Raw genomic sequence first — 18,093 nt, 5'->3', positions numbered from 1 at the left:
TGCGAGATCAGACTCTTGGCAGAGGTAGAGTGAGTATGATGAAGGTGGTCAAAGGTACAAACTTCCAGTTGTAAGATAAAAAGTACTGGGTATGTAATGTACATGATTATTAAAGTAAACACTCCTGTACGGTATATCTGAAAGCTGCTAAGAGAGTAGATTCTAAAAGTTCTCATTACAAGGAAAAATTTTTTTGAAATTCTATCTATATTGAGATGACGGATATTAACTTATTGTGGTAATCATTTCAAAATATGTGTTAGTCAAGTCATTATACTGCCCACCTTGCAACTTATACAGTGCTGCATTGTCAATTATGTATCAATAAAACTGAAAGGAAAAAATGTATGTCAAGATAACAAAAATAACCTACTTATCTGAGATGGAAGGAAAAAAGTTTTAAACCAAACCATTTGTCAGATTGAAAATACCTAAATAACTATTTACTTAGGCATGGTAACAGAAAAACTCAAATGCACAGGTTAAAAATTCCCTAATATCTGCAATATATGAAATGAAATCAAGTGGACACTTCCTGGGAAGAAAATACTCTGGTTAAGTAAAGTATATTTTACAGCAAGTAAGTGAAAAGAAAAAAATTCCACCCTCTTGGCTTTCAAACTTGAAAAATCATCAAGAAATACTTTAGTAAATATTACTAAAAAAAGTTTTTTAAAAAAATACCTCCTTTTCTCCCAACCCGACAATCCATAAACCGTTCTATTGTTTCGAATTCCTCCTCCTCAGGTTGAGGAACATCCTCTCCACAGACTTCCAATAGGTCATCAGAATCTGTTTTCATTTCTTCATCTTCCTTATAGCTAACATTGACTGTTGCTTGGCGACGAGAGCTTCTTTTATCATTATCATAATCTTCATCCTCCTCCTCCTCCTCAGATGAATCAATCTGTCTCTTTTTTTGTCCAATAATCTTTTTTCCATTTTTTGACTTAGATCTAGGGAAGACCAGGGAAGAAAGGTGTTTTACAAAAATACTGGCATAAAACAAGATTTGAGAAACTGTAAGAAAAAGAACAAATACCTTCTGTAACCAACGATTTTCAGAATCAAACCAAGAACATACTATACTTACCTATTTTGAGGTTTTCTACTTTTAACTTTGTTTTTTGGCTCATAATCAGATTCTGTTTCATCACAACTACTTTTATCTCCTTCTTCTTCAGATTCTGAATCTGAACCAGACTGAGATGGAGATCCCGACCCAGACATCTGCCAATCTTCACTGTATATAAAATACATAAAGGATGTTTATTTATACTTATATAGCAAATTTTGTCTGACAGAATAAGCTAAATTACATTCCAGCTAATATCAAAAATACTGCTTTCACCAATTATAAAAATATTCAAATGTCTGTAGAATAAGAAAAATGCTGGAAAATATTCTTCATAGATTTCTCCAACTCCAGAGTTTTGTGTTAATCATTTAGTTATACCTCAATGAAAACCAAATAAGTGGATCTATTTTGATTATTAGTATGGATGAAAACACAGTATGCTAATATAAAGAGTCACAGTGCTTAATTTTGAAAACCTTGTATAATTATACTTGCCATTTCAAAAAGAGATTCTAATCCCTTTCATTTTAATTTTTTAGAGATTGTGATTTTTAAAAACATACCCTTCAAAAATGACTTAAAATACTACACGTTCATTAAGAAGCTTAAAATAAGGTATTAAAACATGGAAAAATTTTAAAAAATCATTCCATTTTAACCAGCATTCAATGATTACCTTACCTTTATTACTATTTTTAGTCTATCTAATTCCAATTAACATGTAAAGAAAAAAATATTGGATGCACTGTTAATATTCTGCTATAAATATAAACTTCAAATGAAAGATACACATTAGGCTTTTACATATACACACAGCCTGTCTCACAGCTGCTGTTTCTACTCCACTGCTCTGCATGGCTTACATCAGTTACAACTATGTTAAGGGTTACACAAGCAAGCACATATGATGAAACCTGGTTTATAATAAAAAACATACCAGAGAAGCTAATTTTTTTATCTTGAGTTTTTTTCAGAGTTTGCACATCAGACATAGCAACAGGCAGAATATATGAAAAAGTCTCCATTTTATGTTTTTATAATAAGTATTATAATGATTTTTATATCCAACCAAATCTATCCATCATCCCAAATTACTCTTGTTTTAAAAATATTCTTTACTTACACCCATGCTAAGTTTAGAAACTACTAACTCAGTGGAAGAGTTAAACAGTTGATGAGACACAGTAGTTGAAAATACACTTAGTAGTGACTTCCCTGGTGGTCCAGTGGTAAAGAACCCATCCTGCAATGCAGGGGACACAGGTTGTTCGATCCCTGGGTGGGGAACTAAGATCCCACATGCAGTGGGGCAACTAAACCCACACACCTCAACTAGAGAGCCTACGTGCCACAAATTACAAGAGCCCACAAGCCACAACTAGAGAGCCCATGTGCCCTGGAGCTCATGTGCCACAACTAGAGAAAAAAAAAAAAAAAAACCCACACACCCAATTAGAGAAGCCCACGTGCCGCAAAGAAAGATCCCTCATGCTACAATGAAGATCCTGCGTGCCACAACGAAGACCCAATGCAGCCAAAAATAAAAACTAAATAATACATAAGCAAATGTATGTACGTATTCCTGCTTTCTTTAAAAAAAAAAAAATACACTCAGTAAAACAGAAGACAGATTTGAAGCAATCAACCAGAATGCTGCATAGCAATAAAAGGATAAAAAACATGATACAGTAAGATTCATGGAGGATCGGATGGATGATCCTACAGATATATATGAGATATGCTCCAGTAAGACAGGTACAATATATATCTATTAACTGTAGTAAGAGAGATTTATAGAATGAGAATGAGAACATGCCTAGAGATACAAAGACTGCATTTTCAGAAATGAGTAAAACTCACTAATTTTCACATTAAAGATGCATAAGATAAAGTGCATAAAGTGGGATAAATAAATAACAAATCCTTAGCTGGATGCACCAAAGTGAAAGTGCAGAATACCCAAGACAAAGAAAAACAAGAGACAAGGAAACAATGTTTTTGAAGAAATGAGAAAGGAAAAAACTCAGACCATCTAAAATATCAGCACTGAGACTGAAGTACTCTCAACAATTTCTAGTTCAAGATCTTTAGGAAATTATAGTGAGTTTCTAAATGAGTTCTACAGGGGAAGTAAATTTCATGGGTAGATAAATAGTGGATAGCTATTAACATCAGAATCACCTAAAATGTATCATCTGTTGGTCCCTACACTCCTGTACAGGTTTCTCAAGTTCTCAAGATTTTCTGATATTGTGATATTGTGAAGTTTAAAAATGTGCAAGGGAGAGGGGTTATAGGAGATAAATAAGTGGCACAAGAAATTCAGGTCGTCACAGAAAGATAAAAGTTAAGAAAGAATTAATGGTTTAAATTAACCTAATAAAATGCCATGAACCAAGAAGTTCAGTTTTGGCAACAACTGTTCATAAAGGAAGAAATACAAAATCATTAGGATTTTGATATAAAAAATAATCAGTTGAACAAAATGGCATACTCTTTATGCTTTTTCCTTTTGACTTCACTTGATGAGTCATCGGAATCTTCACTGCTAGAGGAATCCTGTGGAGAAAAATATACAAGGTTAATATTAATGATTAGAATTTAACCATAATAACAAATTTTTATTACTTTATTACTTTTATTACTTCTGTTAACATTCACTTTACTAATAAAGTAACTGTAAAGGCTCTTCTTTTCCATGTTATATTTGTACCATTAATTAGCACATAAAGTAATTAATAATGTTTTTATAGCAAATATGTAACAGCCAGTGAAATTAGGTAAACATCACAATGTCAGCATTTTGTACAAAACCTAATAATTTACCATCTCTGGAGACTATTACTGTTAACCTAGCATGGCCTCAAAAAGGAATCCTAACTGTTGGTATGTCAAATTTTCATTTAATATTTTTCTTCCTCATTAGGCAGTTTTTGATATACAGATATTCCCCCACTCTTTGAAAGTTCAATTTATACCACTTCACTTTTACAAAAAACCTACATTAGTACCTATTTTCACTAACTAAAAAAAATCCAAAGAGAATTTTCACTTTTACAAAAACAGGCAAAAAGCAAAAATAGCGTTCAGCATTTGTTTTACGTTGAGCTGTTATAGAGGGGGCAAGCACGCAGAGCAGCAAGAGCAGTACCTCCAAGCTCCTTCCTTGGGAACTACACTCAGTAACTCACCACTAGCTGCCATAATTTTGAACTGTGCCTTTCATCATCTGTGCTTTACCTCCATTTATTCTGCATAATAGTTAGCAAGATATGTCCTTTGCTTTACACCATCTGGCTTAGGAAAGGAACACTCTACTTTCAGATAGTTAGGAAAACCTATAGTTCTTCCTGAAAGTTTTTGTGCAAACATACATGCCTGTGTGCTCATGTGCAAGCACGAATGATACTGTTTACAGTTGCAGCCTATTCTTTTAAAAATATGTTGAGAATCCTGTTATTAATGTTCTATACAAATGATTTAACGGTACAATATTTCTTAATTCATATATGTGAGTGCATACATGTGTGTGTGTTTGTATATGTATATTTTCCTAGTATTCATATTTAGTTTATTCTAGTTTTGCTGTGATGAACAAATGCACACAAATATCTTACTAGAAACAAGCAGAAATTTGGATAAAAATGTCTACATTTCAAGGCTACTGATACACATATTTAAATGTAGTTATTTTACTATCCTTCTAAAATCCTTACTGTTTCTAATAATTTCATAAATAGATACCTAGTTAAATGATGAGGTGTCATGTCTACTTTTCAGATAACAGCTTTCACAATGAAAACTCACCTCTTCTGATCCACTATTAGATGAAGCTTGATGCTGCTGCTGTTGCTGCTTCTTGAGCATTGCAGATCTCTGAACAGCAAGAATGCTAGGGCTAGATTTCCAAAACTAAAACAGAAATATAAACAAGTGAAAAACCAAGTTTTGAGAAAACTGGAAAAAGGTTAATTTATTGAAAAGCAGTACCAACGTTTTCACTGCCTCCAAATAATAAATTAAGACTATTTTCCTTACTCACATTATATGTAATACAATATTACTGCAATATAATTTAAATAAAATGCTGAGCTTTAGTTGTATGTAAATAATTTATGGTGTGTTGAGTTTCACAGACAGACAATATTAATCAATATGTTCTTAGGTGTTAAGACTATTATTTTAAAAAGCAATGTTATGTGACACCAGTGCTACTCAAAGAGTGGCTGCTATTTTTTTAATTGGTGTGAGGTGAAGATGAAGAGCTTGAGTCAGAATGCAAATCAACTAAGCAGACTTTTAGTTCAACTGACTTTTTGTTTGTTTGTTTTTGGTAGCAAGACTTCTTGCTTGAAGGAGGCTGTGTATATATTCTGGCCCAAGCATCTTATCATGACTGGTACTCTAAGTAACACTACTGTGTACTATTCAGAGGTATAAATAAGTTTTAGTAAATCTTGTAATAGTTCTTTTTAAACAGAATGGACCTTAGCCTATTCTACCATGTATCTTCAAGGAAGCAGAGTTCTATTAAATTCTCCTATTAGCAATAAAGTACCTCCTTTGAAGATCTTAAAAGTAGAGATCACACTGTAAGATTTAAAAAAAGACCTCACAAAGCCTTAAATTTTTATCCATGAGACTCTGAATATTTATGCAGCAATTTCTGCCTCAAAAAGTTTTGTGTGTGTTCATTTTATATTTGTTTTATAGTTACAGACTGCTTCTCTTCCAAGCCAGTTAGTCCACAGATATTTAAGCACAAGTTTGAGAATCACTTAAGGTGTATTTGAATATTTAAAATTAACATTTTCTAAAAGCTAGATTAAGAATGCTCTAAACCAAAGCTATAAATTTTCCCAAAGTAATAAGAATTCTACCTTTCATTGGATACTTTATTTATTACCTCAGCTCCATCAACTTTTGGTGGTTTTGCTTGAACTTTATTTTCTCGGGAATTGTCTGACTCAGACTCTGACTGACTGCCCGATTCGGATCCAGAGTCAGAGTCACTGCTACCTGACTGGCTACTGCTTCCATCACTACTGCTTCCAGAACTCGAACCAGATCCAGAGCCTGAAGCTGACCCAGAATCATCATCCGACTGGCTACAATTTGAAAATAAACAAAATTCAAAAAAAATTCATTAAAAATTTAGTTTTTCTTAACTCAGCAAAAAGCCCCAAATCATTAAACTTTATTTCTATGTCAACTTTCTATAGCCAAACAAATAGGAAAAGGAATTAATGTTAATCTATAGTAATAACTAACATACTTGATAGATTTAGTACAGTTTGGGCTAAAACATAAGCAATCAGATCACAATCTTCCTCCAAGATAATGAACAAAACCTAACAAGTACAGAATCCTGGGCTGGAAACTTGGGAAAACAGCAAGTTTAAGCCACAGTCCCTATCCTTAAAAGGCTACATGATGTAGTAAACATAAAGAAGGAACTGCGTGAAGAAAAGTTTAAATGTGTTAAAAATTCTCATAGTAAAAGGTAGAAAACAAATTAATTTGTGGCTTCAACTTGTTTTCAAGTTTACATTTTATGTCTGTCATCTCAGGGGAATTAATTTATTACAACTAAGCTATGATAAAATACAGTTTACTAAAAAATAATTGCTTCTCTAAGAAAATTAGACTTTTACAGTTCCTTAGTAATAAATATGAAATAGCAAATTCTCATCATCTTTCCTAGCCTCTATACACACACATTTGAAAGCAATTAATAGTTCAGTGAGAAACTCATTCTCCAGTACTTATTTTCAGTCCAAAGTTGTCTAAAAATGGTCTGTACTAAATAATTAATAGTGTAAATTACTATTATCCAAAAGGCCATTTGTTCACTTGGTGTTTACATTTGAATTGCTGAAAGCCAGGGCATTAAATTTTTGAAATACATGGTAGACTCAGCTTTTGATGTAATTTCATCTGGTTTTATGAGAAACAATAGGTAATGTAACACACACACACACACACACACACACACACACACACACACACACACACACACACACACACACACACACACACACACACACACACACACACACACAGCGGAACTCAAGCTTCATGTTCTCTTGCTGTAATTTTCAGAAATACCACCAGATGGTGGTATTACTCTAAAAAACACCTCAATATCAAAAAGTAATCCCTTTCTAAAAGTAATTTCTCCTTTTTGAGAGCAAGGAGTTAGTTTCTACATGGCAACACAGACATAAAAGTTTTCAAGAAGAGTTCTGACTCCAAAAGTTAGATACAAATTAAAATGCTGAAAGTGTGAACAAACACACTTATTTTTAAAATCTAGGAATCTAGTGGAATATATGTTTTTCTTCATAGAAACAGTAAACAAAAAGTTGCCTCTTAAAGGCTATGATATCAAGATCATTTCTGCCACAATTTCTACACTCTAGATACAGATACGTGGTTCAAGAGCACAGCATAGTGCCTTTTAATTAAAAAACAAAAACAAAATTTACCATGCTGCATTTTACTTGGAACCCCTGAAATTTCAACAAGAATATCAGAGAATATATTTTTCTTGACACAGTTTTATTTTACCTTTAACCCACTTTAATGTAAATGAGACATTTTTCATTTATTCAATAAACTTTACTGAGAACTATCAATTGTTAGGCACTGGGAAGACTAAGCTGAGACAGAGCCCTTACCATTAAGAGAACTTCTAACCTGCTATGGAGAGACAGTCATGTCAACCAATAAATATCACTCTGGGCTATATTTAAGATAACTGATCTAGGGATATGGGGAGCAAGGAAGATACAAGCAAGTCAGGTACAGTAATCGGGGAACATTCCGAAGAAAGTGAAGATGAACTAATCCTTTAGCAAAGAAGAACTAACCAGAAGGGGTAGCATTTTAATTGCTTATAAGCTTCTTGAGGGTACTGTTTATTTTTCCCAGAGTACCTTATACAGGAGGGCACTCAGTAAATACTTGAAAAGTAAATGGATGGATGATTGAATTTGGGAGCTACTGTGAGCCTATATTCTCAACTATCTTGATTAGTCATTAAATAGCTAGTCAAAATTCCTTGTTTAATAAACCAAAATTCGTAAGTGAATGTAGGAATCTTCCTTTCATACTCTCTACCCAAAAGTAGTTCTGGCTGGAGATAAAAGCAAACAACCTGAGCCTAGACTACTCTAAAGGCATAGGTTTATTATTAGAATGTCTTCACCTTAGGTATTAAAAGTATAAAGTATCTATTTTATTTAGCTGTTCAAAGCAGGGTTAAGAACATACAAAGAATTAGTAAGGAATGTCTTATATACCACCACAGAATGAACTACAGAATATAGTTAGCTAAAAAGAGCAAGATACAAAACATTTATAGTATGCTTCCTATGTATATGAAGGGGAAAATGTTTACACATACTTGCTTACGCTTTTGAAAAAAGCAATGACAGCATAAAACAACAGTTAAGTTAAAAATGGTTACTTACAAAGGGAGGGGAGGTAAGAAAGAGGGAACAAGGATTGAAATCAGTTGTCAGTTTCTGAACCATGTAAATGTTTTACATAATTTATTTAAAAAGGAAATCCTAACAACTGAGAGAAAAAATATACAAAGGTTCAGAAAGGGGAAAAAAATCCTTATTCAGACATAAAATTCTGAGCGAAAACAGGTGAAAAGCCTCTCTCTCCCTAATGAAGTAATTCTATTTCAGCCCACCGCTGCATATGCTCTTTCTAGAATAAAAATCAAACGTGGTCAAACTTGGTTAAGTCTTCAGTGTTTCTGTAACAAAGGTCAAACACCTATAAGGTGCAGGAATTTGTCACTGCCAACCTATCTCCAGCCACTTTCCCACTTAAACCCTTAGTTTTAGTGATGGCAAACTACTTGTAATTCTCTGAGAGCGAGTTTCTCTTTCCACTTCCTGCTTTTTGCACATTTACGTCTCTTTTTTTTCCCCACTGTATAATTTCTACTTGAGCCTCGCTTCATGCGTACTTATTCAACAAATCTCTTCTGACTCCAACATTAAATCAACCCAGCATTAAATCAGAAATACTTGCCTCAGCATTCCCACAACATCCTGTACCTATAACTATCTTGGCTATATGCACCCTATGTAATAATCACTGTAGTTTTCTGTTTTCTTTTTGTTTTTTGGTATCCTACCATACGTTCCTAGAGTGCTGGAATTTGTATTTGTTCTTTGTATGCTAAGCACTAAATGAAGGGCTCACTATGCGTCTGGTGGGAGGATGGATGTATATATAAGCAAACAAATCAAAGATACATGTGGAAACATCTTATATAAAATTCACAAATAGTCTCACTATAAAAAATATTTCTAAGATCCAAGTAACATTTTATTTATTTAGGTAGTAACCAATTCCACTGATTTTTTAATACAATGTAAGTATCCGTATACCACTTAAGAGTTATCATTTTTTTATCCTTATTAATTATATTAAATCTCACCAGCCCAACAGTAATAAGGTGGTAGATAATTAAAAACACTGAATTCTTTTCCTCATCTTTCTCAATTTACAAAAGAAAACACACCATCATGTTTATGGGTACTTTGATAAAATTATAGTTTTCTTAGGGTAAATTAAATAGAAATACAACATCTAAAACATAAAATAGCAATTCAAATTAAAATTTCTTTTCAAGCTTGTTTTTATGCTCAATTTCAATATAAACGAGAGCAATATAATGAATAACCATTTATCTATCAACCAGATTCAAAATTAACAACTCATACCCATCTTGTTTCAAATAATACAGCTTCCCACAAACACACAATCTCAAACATGTTAAAATTTCATCCATAAATACTTTAACACTCATGTAAAAAAAACAAAAAAACCTCACTATTTTTAAACATCCACAAAACTAGTATCATATTTTTAAACAATCACTTATTCCTTGATGTTAAATATAAAATTATTAGTAAATAATATTAAATATCCAGTTTAGTTTCTCTTTAGTTGATTTTGTTCCTTCACTGATTGAATGGAAATCCAAGCACAGTTCATACACTGCAACTGAATCACATATTTCTTAAGTCTCTTTCATTAACCTGAACTTCCTCTCCCTCGTTTTTTTCCCTTGCAATTTATTTTGTGGAATAAATGAGGCAGTTTTTCCTGCAGACCTTTCCTGCTTTCCAGATTTTACTGACTGCACCTCTGTGGTATTATGACAGATTTTTCTGTCCCTTGTATTTCTTGTGAACTGTTAGATCTAGAAGCTCAGATTTAAATTCAGTTTTTCCTGGCAAGACTGTGTTTTAAGAGTTGCTGTGGACTTCTATTAGAAAAAAAAAGTTTGGTTGTCTCTTTGTGTGTGAGGTTGTTTGATCTGTGTGTTGAGGTTATTTTCAGCCTTATCCTTCCACAATACAGTTCCTCGTAAGCTCTACATGGGGTTCATCCACTACTTATTTAGAGGCAGTGAAATGGTGATATATCATTCTTTATTTACCCCCATATCATTTCTTCACTAGTAGGTGGAATACTTCTATAGAATGAGGAAATTTCCCTCATCACATTTGTTAACTTTGAGGCACAGTTCATACAGGAAATGCACTTTATTTTCCTTCTTTTCCAGCTTTCAAAATGAGTTAAATTGCTAGCAACCTTTCAAAGTAAGTAGACCAGTAATTTTCTAAGTCTCATTATGCACTCATGGAATTGAAATTATTTGATGAGTTTTAACAATCCATTATCATTGTTAATGCCCAAATTGTCCCCTCTTTAGTGAAAAGGAAACCCTTTGTTACTTCCTGAATCCTTTCACAAGACCTCAAGTCGGCTTTGATAGTTTCCTCACTTTTTGGTCTAACAAGATGAACCAGGCTCATCTTGTATACTTCTTGCCTCAGACTGTAACTCAGGCATTTCATCAAAAAGCCCTACTTCTGTTTAAGTTGGAAATTAAATTGCAATCTGAGTACTAGGTGAGCCTATTACTACTGGATTGGTCATTGTTTTTAAGACTTGTTTTTAATAAAATGAGCTAGGATATGTGTATTTTTAGAGACAATGCATTAAGGGTTTATATTAGTATTTCCAATTCAAATTTGCAGTTTTTTTGCTTCTTTAATTTTATATTTATACCATCACTTGGGTTAGGTTTTTTGGTTCCAAATGACTAATAAAATTACTTATTTGCTTTATCTTAGAATATACATAACAGTTTCAAAATAGCAATAACATTATTACATGATGACTAAGAATTAAGACTTCTCAATTTTTTTTTTTTTTGGCCTTCAGGAGTACTCACCCCCTACTATCAAATTTTTGCTTTGAAGCCAACTAAAATAGTTTATTTCTACATGGTTACTAGTTTGGATTAATTAGGATCTTTTTTTTTTTTTTTTTCATTTTTAGGAACTGCTTTTTATTCACTTTGATTTAATGTTGTCTTATTATTTACTTGGCTCCAACCTGAGAGCTACAAAATTATCATCAAAATCCAGCTTCTTTCCTTGTCTCCTCTACACCATGACCTGTCTCCCCCTACAGTAATTACTTTTTTAAGTTTTTTACTCATTTTCCCTTTTTCAATATAAGCAGATTATGAATAGGAGTATATTTACATTCCCCTTTCAGAATTAACATATTTACAACTTTATATAAATGTGTCATAGTATACACACATTGTATCCTGGAGATCATTCCACAGCAGTGTAGAGATCTCTTCCCCTTTTAGATACATCATAGCTTCAACCTGTTCCTCAAGATGAAACAGTCTTTTGATACCACAAATGATACAAAAAAAAACCCTCTGCATGTATCTCTTTGTATTTATGGCAGTGTATCTTCTTATTCCCTATTTATCAACCAATGTAAATATATCCCCTTTGAAGTTTTAAATTTATAATCACCTAGCACCCAGACCGTGATTACTAAATAGGAATCCACACTTAAGTAAACTAGAAGTCCTTTGAGGAATTGGCAGATTCTAAGGCTGGGACAGGGAAGGTACCAGAGGAACCTAAACAAGCATGCTGTGCCAAAAAGCAAAATACTGAAGGAAAAAAAAATTAACAACAACAACAACAACAAAACACCAGGATATAGGAGCCAACTTGAAGGGGCTTCCATTGGCTAAATCTGATTTGAGCAGCAAATCAGATAGTAAAGGATTTTCACCTAGTAAAACAGGAATCCTCAAGTCCATGCTGATGATAGGTAGGCAAGTAGACAGACACACAGATGACAGGGAAGGGCTGATAGAATTCTGAATGCCAACTGGTAAATGTGGATAGGGTGGTAGTGTTAGAAAATTACCATTTTGCAATCATCATAGAAAACACTGGTTCAGGCAAAAAGCATCAAAAGATGCTAAATCTAGGGGGAGAGTTTGAGTAAGATATTTACACGGTCTCAAAGTATCTTCTCACAAATTGCTTATCAGCTGTATTAATGGATAAATTAAGAAACTACAGTGGAAAAACCAGATATCACCCTGTCCTGGTGATCAAAACTAGTATCACCAATAGGGACAGACAGACATTATGAGCCTCCAGATTTGAGATTTGATACTTTTGTGAAAGACATATCATCACTCACACAGTCCTCCAGCCAGGGGATGCAGAGTGTAGGGGATGCATAAATTGGATCAAATCATAAGTAAACATAAGACAAATCTAAATTGAGAAATACATTCTATAAAATAACCAGCCTATAGCCTTCAAAATGCTAATATCATGAAAGACAAAGAAAGAGGGACTGTTACAGATTAAAGGAGATTAAAGAGACATGACAACCAAATCCAATTTTAGACTGAACCCTGTACTGAAAGATGACTGGGATGACTGACCAAACTGGGATACAGACTACAGATTAAAGTATTATATTACAGTAAATTTTCCTGAATTTAATAACTATATGAGGCTTATGTAAGGGAATTCCTTGGTTCTTAAAAATATACATATATTGCATAAATGGATATGATTCTTACAACCTACTCTCAAATTATTCAGGAAAAATAAATACATATTACATATATACCATGTATATAAACATATATGTATAAAGAGAGAGAATAAAAGGGAAATGTGGCAAAAAGCTAAAAATCAGTGCATCTGGGCAGAAAGTATATACAGGAAGTTCTTGGTATTATTCTTGCAACTTCTCTGTAATTTGAAATTAATTCAAAATTAAAACATTAATAAACAAAAATAATTTTTTCCAATACCACAAGCTTTTGTCACTAATATTCAATATTGCAAAATCTCATATTCAAGTAGCAAAAGGTACAAAGATGAGGACATTTTAAAGCTGCAGAAGTCAAATGCATATGAAACAGACTAAGTAAACACTGCATGGTGTGAAAAAGAAAAGTATCTAATATTCAATCAATAAAATGGCCAAGCTGAACACTTAGAAATATAAGAACTGCAGAAAGCTTTTCCTTAAGAGATATAAAAAGGTAAAAATACTAAGGAAGGGAAATTAAAGAAACTGCCTCAGAAACTGCTAGTCACCGAACTCAGCGTATCTTCTTTGCCTTAGTAACAGAAATCCCGATGTTACGGTCTACCCAGTATAAAAAATGTGTACAGCACAAACTCCTTGCAGCTGAGTATGGCTATTAGCTAGAAGTTCTGACAAATGAGACATAAGCAGAAATGTTGGGTTGTACTTCCCAGAAGGCTACTCAAACAGGCTGACTCAGCAAGGAGATGCTCTCTTTTTTGGCCCTTCTGATTTGCCTTCAAAATTTCCAGCTGTCTGACAGCAGGAAAAGTGCTCAAAATTCACATCTGCATAGGTTCTTTTAGTACAAAAGCCAATATCCTTTTCCAGTATTCCCAAGGTTATAAGTCAATGTTCTTAATAATATGAGTGACCACAAAAAAATTAATATTCTGTTCAATAAGACATTAAACCCATTTTTAAACTGTTTTCTCAAGCTAAGTTTTTAGGAGCTTTAGTGCAGCTATCGTCAATGGTTTACTTCCTCAAGAGTTCCACATAACTAAAATGTTATGATTCTGTAACTATGGATTAGCTTTGAGAAATGCTTTTCAAACTCTAACTAACATCAAGATTACCATCCCTCTCCAATTTTTCAATTATATATATATGCCTTGGCCCCATCTCATAGCCTTTGGTGAAGCCAGCACCTTGAGGGGTTTTAATGGCTCACCTTTGTTCTTGGGATAAAATGACTAAAATCTGATCTCTGCCTACGTCTCCAATTTACCTTAAATATCTCTATTCTGCACCCTAGTCTCACTAGCTTCCTTTAGCCCTTGAATTTGCCATGCTTTCTCACCTCACAGCCATGGTATAAAGCAGTTCTCCCTACCTGGAAAACTTGTTAATCCTCATCCCACCTTCTTCCCTGGTTCTAGACCTCCTTCCCCAGACTACATTAGACATCTAGCATGGTATTTGGCATTTAGTGCATTATTAACATAAGCTAGCACGAACATAGGGGTGTTTTACTTAACTGTATCCCCACTTTCTTGCACTCTACCTGACATATTCTGAAAATATATTTGTGAATTAATAAATGGTTAATACTACTTCCTCATTACCTTTTATTCAAAGACATCATAAGCCTAAGTCTTCCACAGAAATTTTATTGTTCTTATTCCTGGTTTCTCTGCCTCTACTTTCCTCTTCTGGGTTTTTTCTTCCTCCAAGTCATCTAATTTAAAATTGTTTGCGGGCGGGCACTTCCTTGGTGGTCCAGTGGTTAAGAATCTGCCTTCCAATGCAGGGTACACAGGTTCTATCCCACATGCCTCGGGGCAACTAAGCCCACGCGCTCTAGAGCCTACCCGCCACAACCAGAGAACCTGCGCACTGCAGTGAAGAGCCTGTGCTGCAACTAAGACCCAATGCAGCCAAATAAATAAATTAAAAATTTTTTTAATTGTTTTTTGGGGAAAATTTTAAGAAGAAACTTTTCTTCTTTTCTTTTGGAAGAATCAGACCATGTGAAAACACGAGGGACACTTCCCATGTGGTCACAACTGTCTATATCTCAGTAGCACTGGTTCCTTTCAATGAAGGATAGGACATCCAATTCACCAGTCGCCTCCCTAAACAAATGTCTTACACCCTGACAGCTTCATTCATTTATGTTATCTGTTTGGCCCTTATGGCTCCTTTTCTCATTTATACTCCAATTAAGACAAATTTTTTTAATATCTCTTTATATCTTTCAAAATATTTTGGTACTGAATTCCATTTTATCCTCACAACAAACAAATGTCCTTGAAGGCACATATAGGGCATTTTTATAGATTGTTTTCAGAGAAGACAACCCTTCTAAGGTCCCATCTTTAAGGAGACTTAATTCTGTAGTCAAATACTAAGTTCCAATCCCAATCCCAGCATTCTGTCCAGAGGGCCTGTATCCTTCCAAATATCCTGTGTTGCCATGTTTGCTCAGAGCTTACTGCTCTGACTTTTGAGTTCCCTTCTGTTCCTGACACATCAAAGTTTTCTCTAAAGTTCAGCCGCACATCTACTTTTTTTTCCTTTGCTCTATAATATTTAGTATTTTCATGCGTTTGTGGGTAGGAAGTACTTCAGAGTGAAAGTCTATTGTTAGCTCAGCCCAGCCAAGGACAGAATAGCAACACCTCCTTTCTCTACACTCAACTTTCCACTCTTATCAGTCTTTTCTTTTGACCTAAAGAAAACACTAATACCTATATTGGGTACTTGACAATGATGTATTCGCAAGTGAATAAAATATTCTTCTATGTTACAAGGAAAAATATGCTTTTTTTTATCACAGGAATTGGAAAGTAGTCTGCAATGGAACATAAAGGAAGAATGAATAAAATAATAACCTTCTAAGAAAGGAGCAATGGACAACTGCTCTCCTTAACACCATATCACCAACAGAAGAAACTGGCCCTGATAAATCTTGGAATAGACTGAAAAGTCAAAAGAAAGTAATATGGAACTGGATGTAGAAGTACTGAGGAGGAATGAAAAGAACATCTCAAAACAGTAGCACTAACAAAGAGAAAAAGACTGTGTATTTAAACATCATATGTAAATTAGACTACCTGTATCAAAGGCTTAGATTGATGATTTCATTTTAATAATGTATCCATTTGTTTACTTCTTTCCTTCCTAATATACGAAGATTTTCTTTCTAATATATCCCATTTCTGTATGTTTTCTTTCCTTTTTTTTTTTTTTTTCTAACTGGTAGAATTTAGATGAATTAAACTCTGGGGAGGAGGGGAAGAGAAGTTATAGGATACACTGTTAAAAGGTAAACTGATTTTACAAAGATATAATACCAGACTGTGTGCCTGACAATTACAGTAATTATTAAATTACAATAAATAGAACTGTATTTACAATCAAAGAACTGTATCTACTATTCTAAACAACAAGCATACTGCACTAAATTCTCACTTTATGCCTTGCTCCCTTCCCCCTTAACTACTGCTTAATTGTCAATACCATTCAAAAGGACTTTTTTGAGGGAGTTTTTGAAAGAATTTTTTGACAGACATTTATGGGGTATTTCGGGACTAACTTGATGGTGTTCTGAAATCCAACTGACTGATTTTCTATTAGCCCTTTTGTCTCATCATATTTATATATGTACACCCAATAGATAAGCCTCAGGTTTCTACCACTGGGAAATAATAAACATATTTAAGGATTACTGTAAAGATTTAAAAAAATGTAAAACATATCTGATATATGCTAGGAGTTCAGTATTAATAGCTATTAGAATAAAAACACATTTTTTTTTTTTCCTGAGTTCAAGATCAGAACCATTACCTCAAAATTTGCTTTAGGTATTCTTTGGACTGTCACAATTATAAATAGATAAAATGTCTATGAATAAAACCTGTAGAAATACTAACATTTTCAAAATAAACTAATAAAAAAACAGAAGACATAGTGATTACTAACTGGTGCTATGTGCCAAACACTGGGTTCTTGTCTAATCCTTTCAGTTTCATATAATAAACAAATAAACTGAGGTTCAGAGAAGGCTAAGTGAAGAAAATACTACTAATATTATGAAGAATTGAAAGAAAACTCAGCAAAATGAAAGCCACTGATTTCTTAGGATGATATGAGTGATTTAATATCCCTTTATGTTGTACCATATGTATGTTGTATACCTGCCCCTCCTCACTCACCCAGTATCTACTGTGCTTGCCCTTTGGTATTCTGTAACTGGCATTCCAGTTTTCAACAGCACATGCCCACCCAGTTAAAAATTAGATTTCCCAGTATCTCTTTCAGCTAGGTGTGGGCTGTAAACAGGTTTTGGCAGATGGCTTATGGCTAGAAGTGATGTGAAATTTCTACACCTTAGCCGTAAACATTAAATGGCTTGCCTTAAATCCTCCCCCTTCCCATTTTCTTCCTGTTGGCTGAAGATGGCAACCGCTGGAGCAATAGAAGCCATATGTTACAGATAACAAAGCTGTTCCACCAGCCAGAGTACCTGGATATCCTCAAGGGGTAGAGCTCACATACCTCATAATGAAAAAGAAGTAACAATTTTTGAGAACCTGTGGTTGAGAACTCTAGCATACATGGCACCTTAACTGGTTCTCTAACTGATATGCTATAATAATGTTTTTGCAATAAACACCTGAAATAAGTTTCATACATACATAATTTGAATTCATTTGCTCATCTCCTCAACTAACAAGTGCTGAGCAAGAGTTTCTAGTAGAGACAAAACGCCATGGAAAAAGTAAAACTTGTAAGAATCAAAGATAAAAGGATGATGTTAAAAAAAAAAGGGGAAAAAAAGACATAAGGATGGATCGATTCCTGATTGAGGAACTGGAGGTAGGACAAATGAAATTAGGGGCTAGGCTTCACGGAGGGAGTAATTTTAGAGCTGGGTATTGCTGTATTCCCCGCACTTCCCCTCTAGAAAAAACTTCCTTCTGAACCAACTGATAAAATTTCTCACTCTTTAAGATTATTCAAAAATATCTTATCCTTCATGTAACCTTCTCCAATTTCTCTAGGGACAAGTCATTGTTCCAGTCCATGTATTCACA

General features: G+C 33.9%; 1 protein-coding gene across 6 annotated transcripts in view; it reads right to left on the bottom strand.

Annotated features, from left to right (window-relative positions):
• CHD1 (chromodomain helicase DNA binding protein 1) overlaps window positions 1-18,093 on the bottom strand; it is a 78,888-nt gene that overhangs the window by 47,218 nt on the left and 13,577 nt on the right. For 5 of the 6 annotated variants that reach the window (XM_057738474.1, XM_057738505.1, XM_057738516.1 and 2 more), the window contains exons 3-7: window positions 5,985-6,186; window positions 4,886-4,990; window positions 3,573-3,637; window positions 1,094-1,243; window positions 685-956 (exon numbers count right to left, since the gene is read on the bottom strand). In XM_057738474.1, coding sequence (XP_057594457.1) covers window positions 685-956; window positions 1,094-1,243; window positions 3,573-3,637; window positions 4,886-4,990; window positions 5,985-6,186 — 794 coding nt within the window. Of the gene's footprint in view, window positions 1-684; window positions 957-1,093; window positions 1,244-3,572; window positions 3,638-4,885; window positions 4,991-5,958; window positions 6,187-18,093 lie in introns of those variants that run through there. The other variant, XM_057738525.1, reaches the window with a different exon arrangement.

The sequence above is a fragment of the Hippopotamus amphibius genome, chromosome 1, assembly GCF_030028045.1.
Source record: "Hippopotamus amphibius kiboko isolate mHipAmp2 chromosome 1, mHipAmp2.hap2, whole genome shotgun sequence".
Classification (NCBI taxonomy): domain Eukaryota; kingdom Metazoa; phylum Chordata; class Mammalia; order Artiodactyla; family Hippopotamidae; genus Hippopotamus; species Hippopotamus amphibius.
Note: the sequence above shows the minus strand (reverse complement) of the source record. Positions and strands in the feature narration are given on the sequence as shown.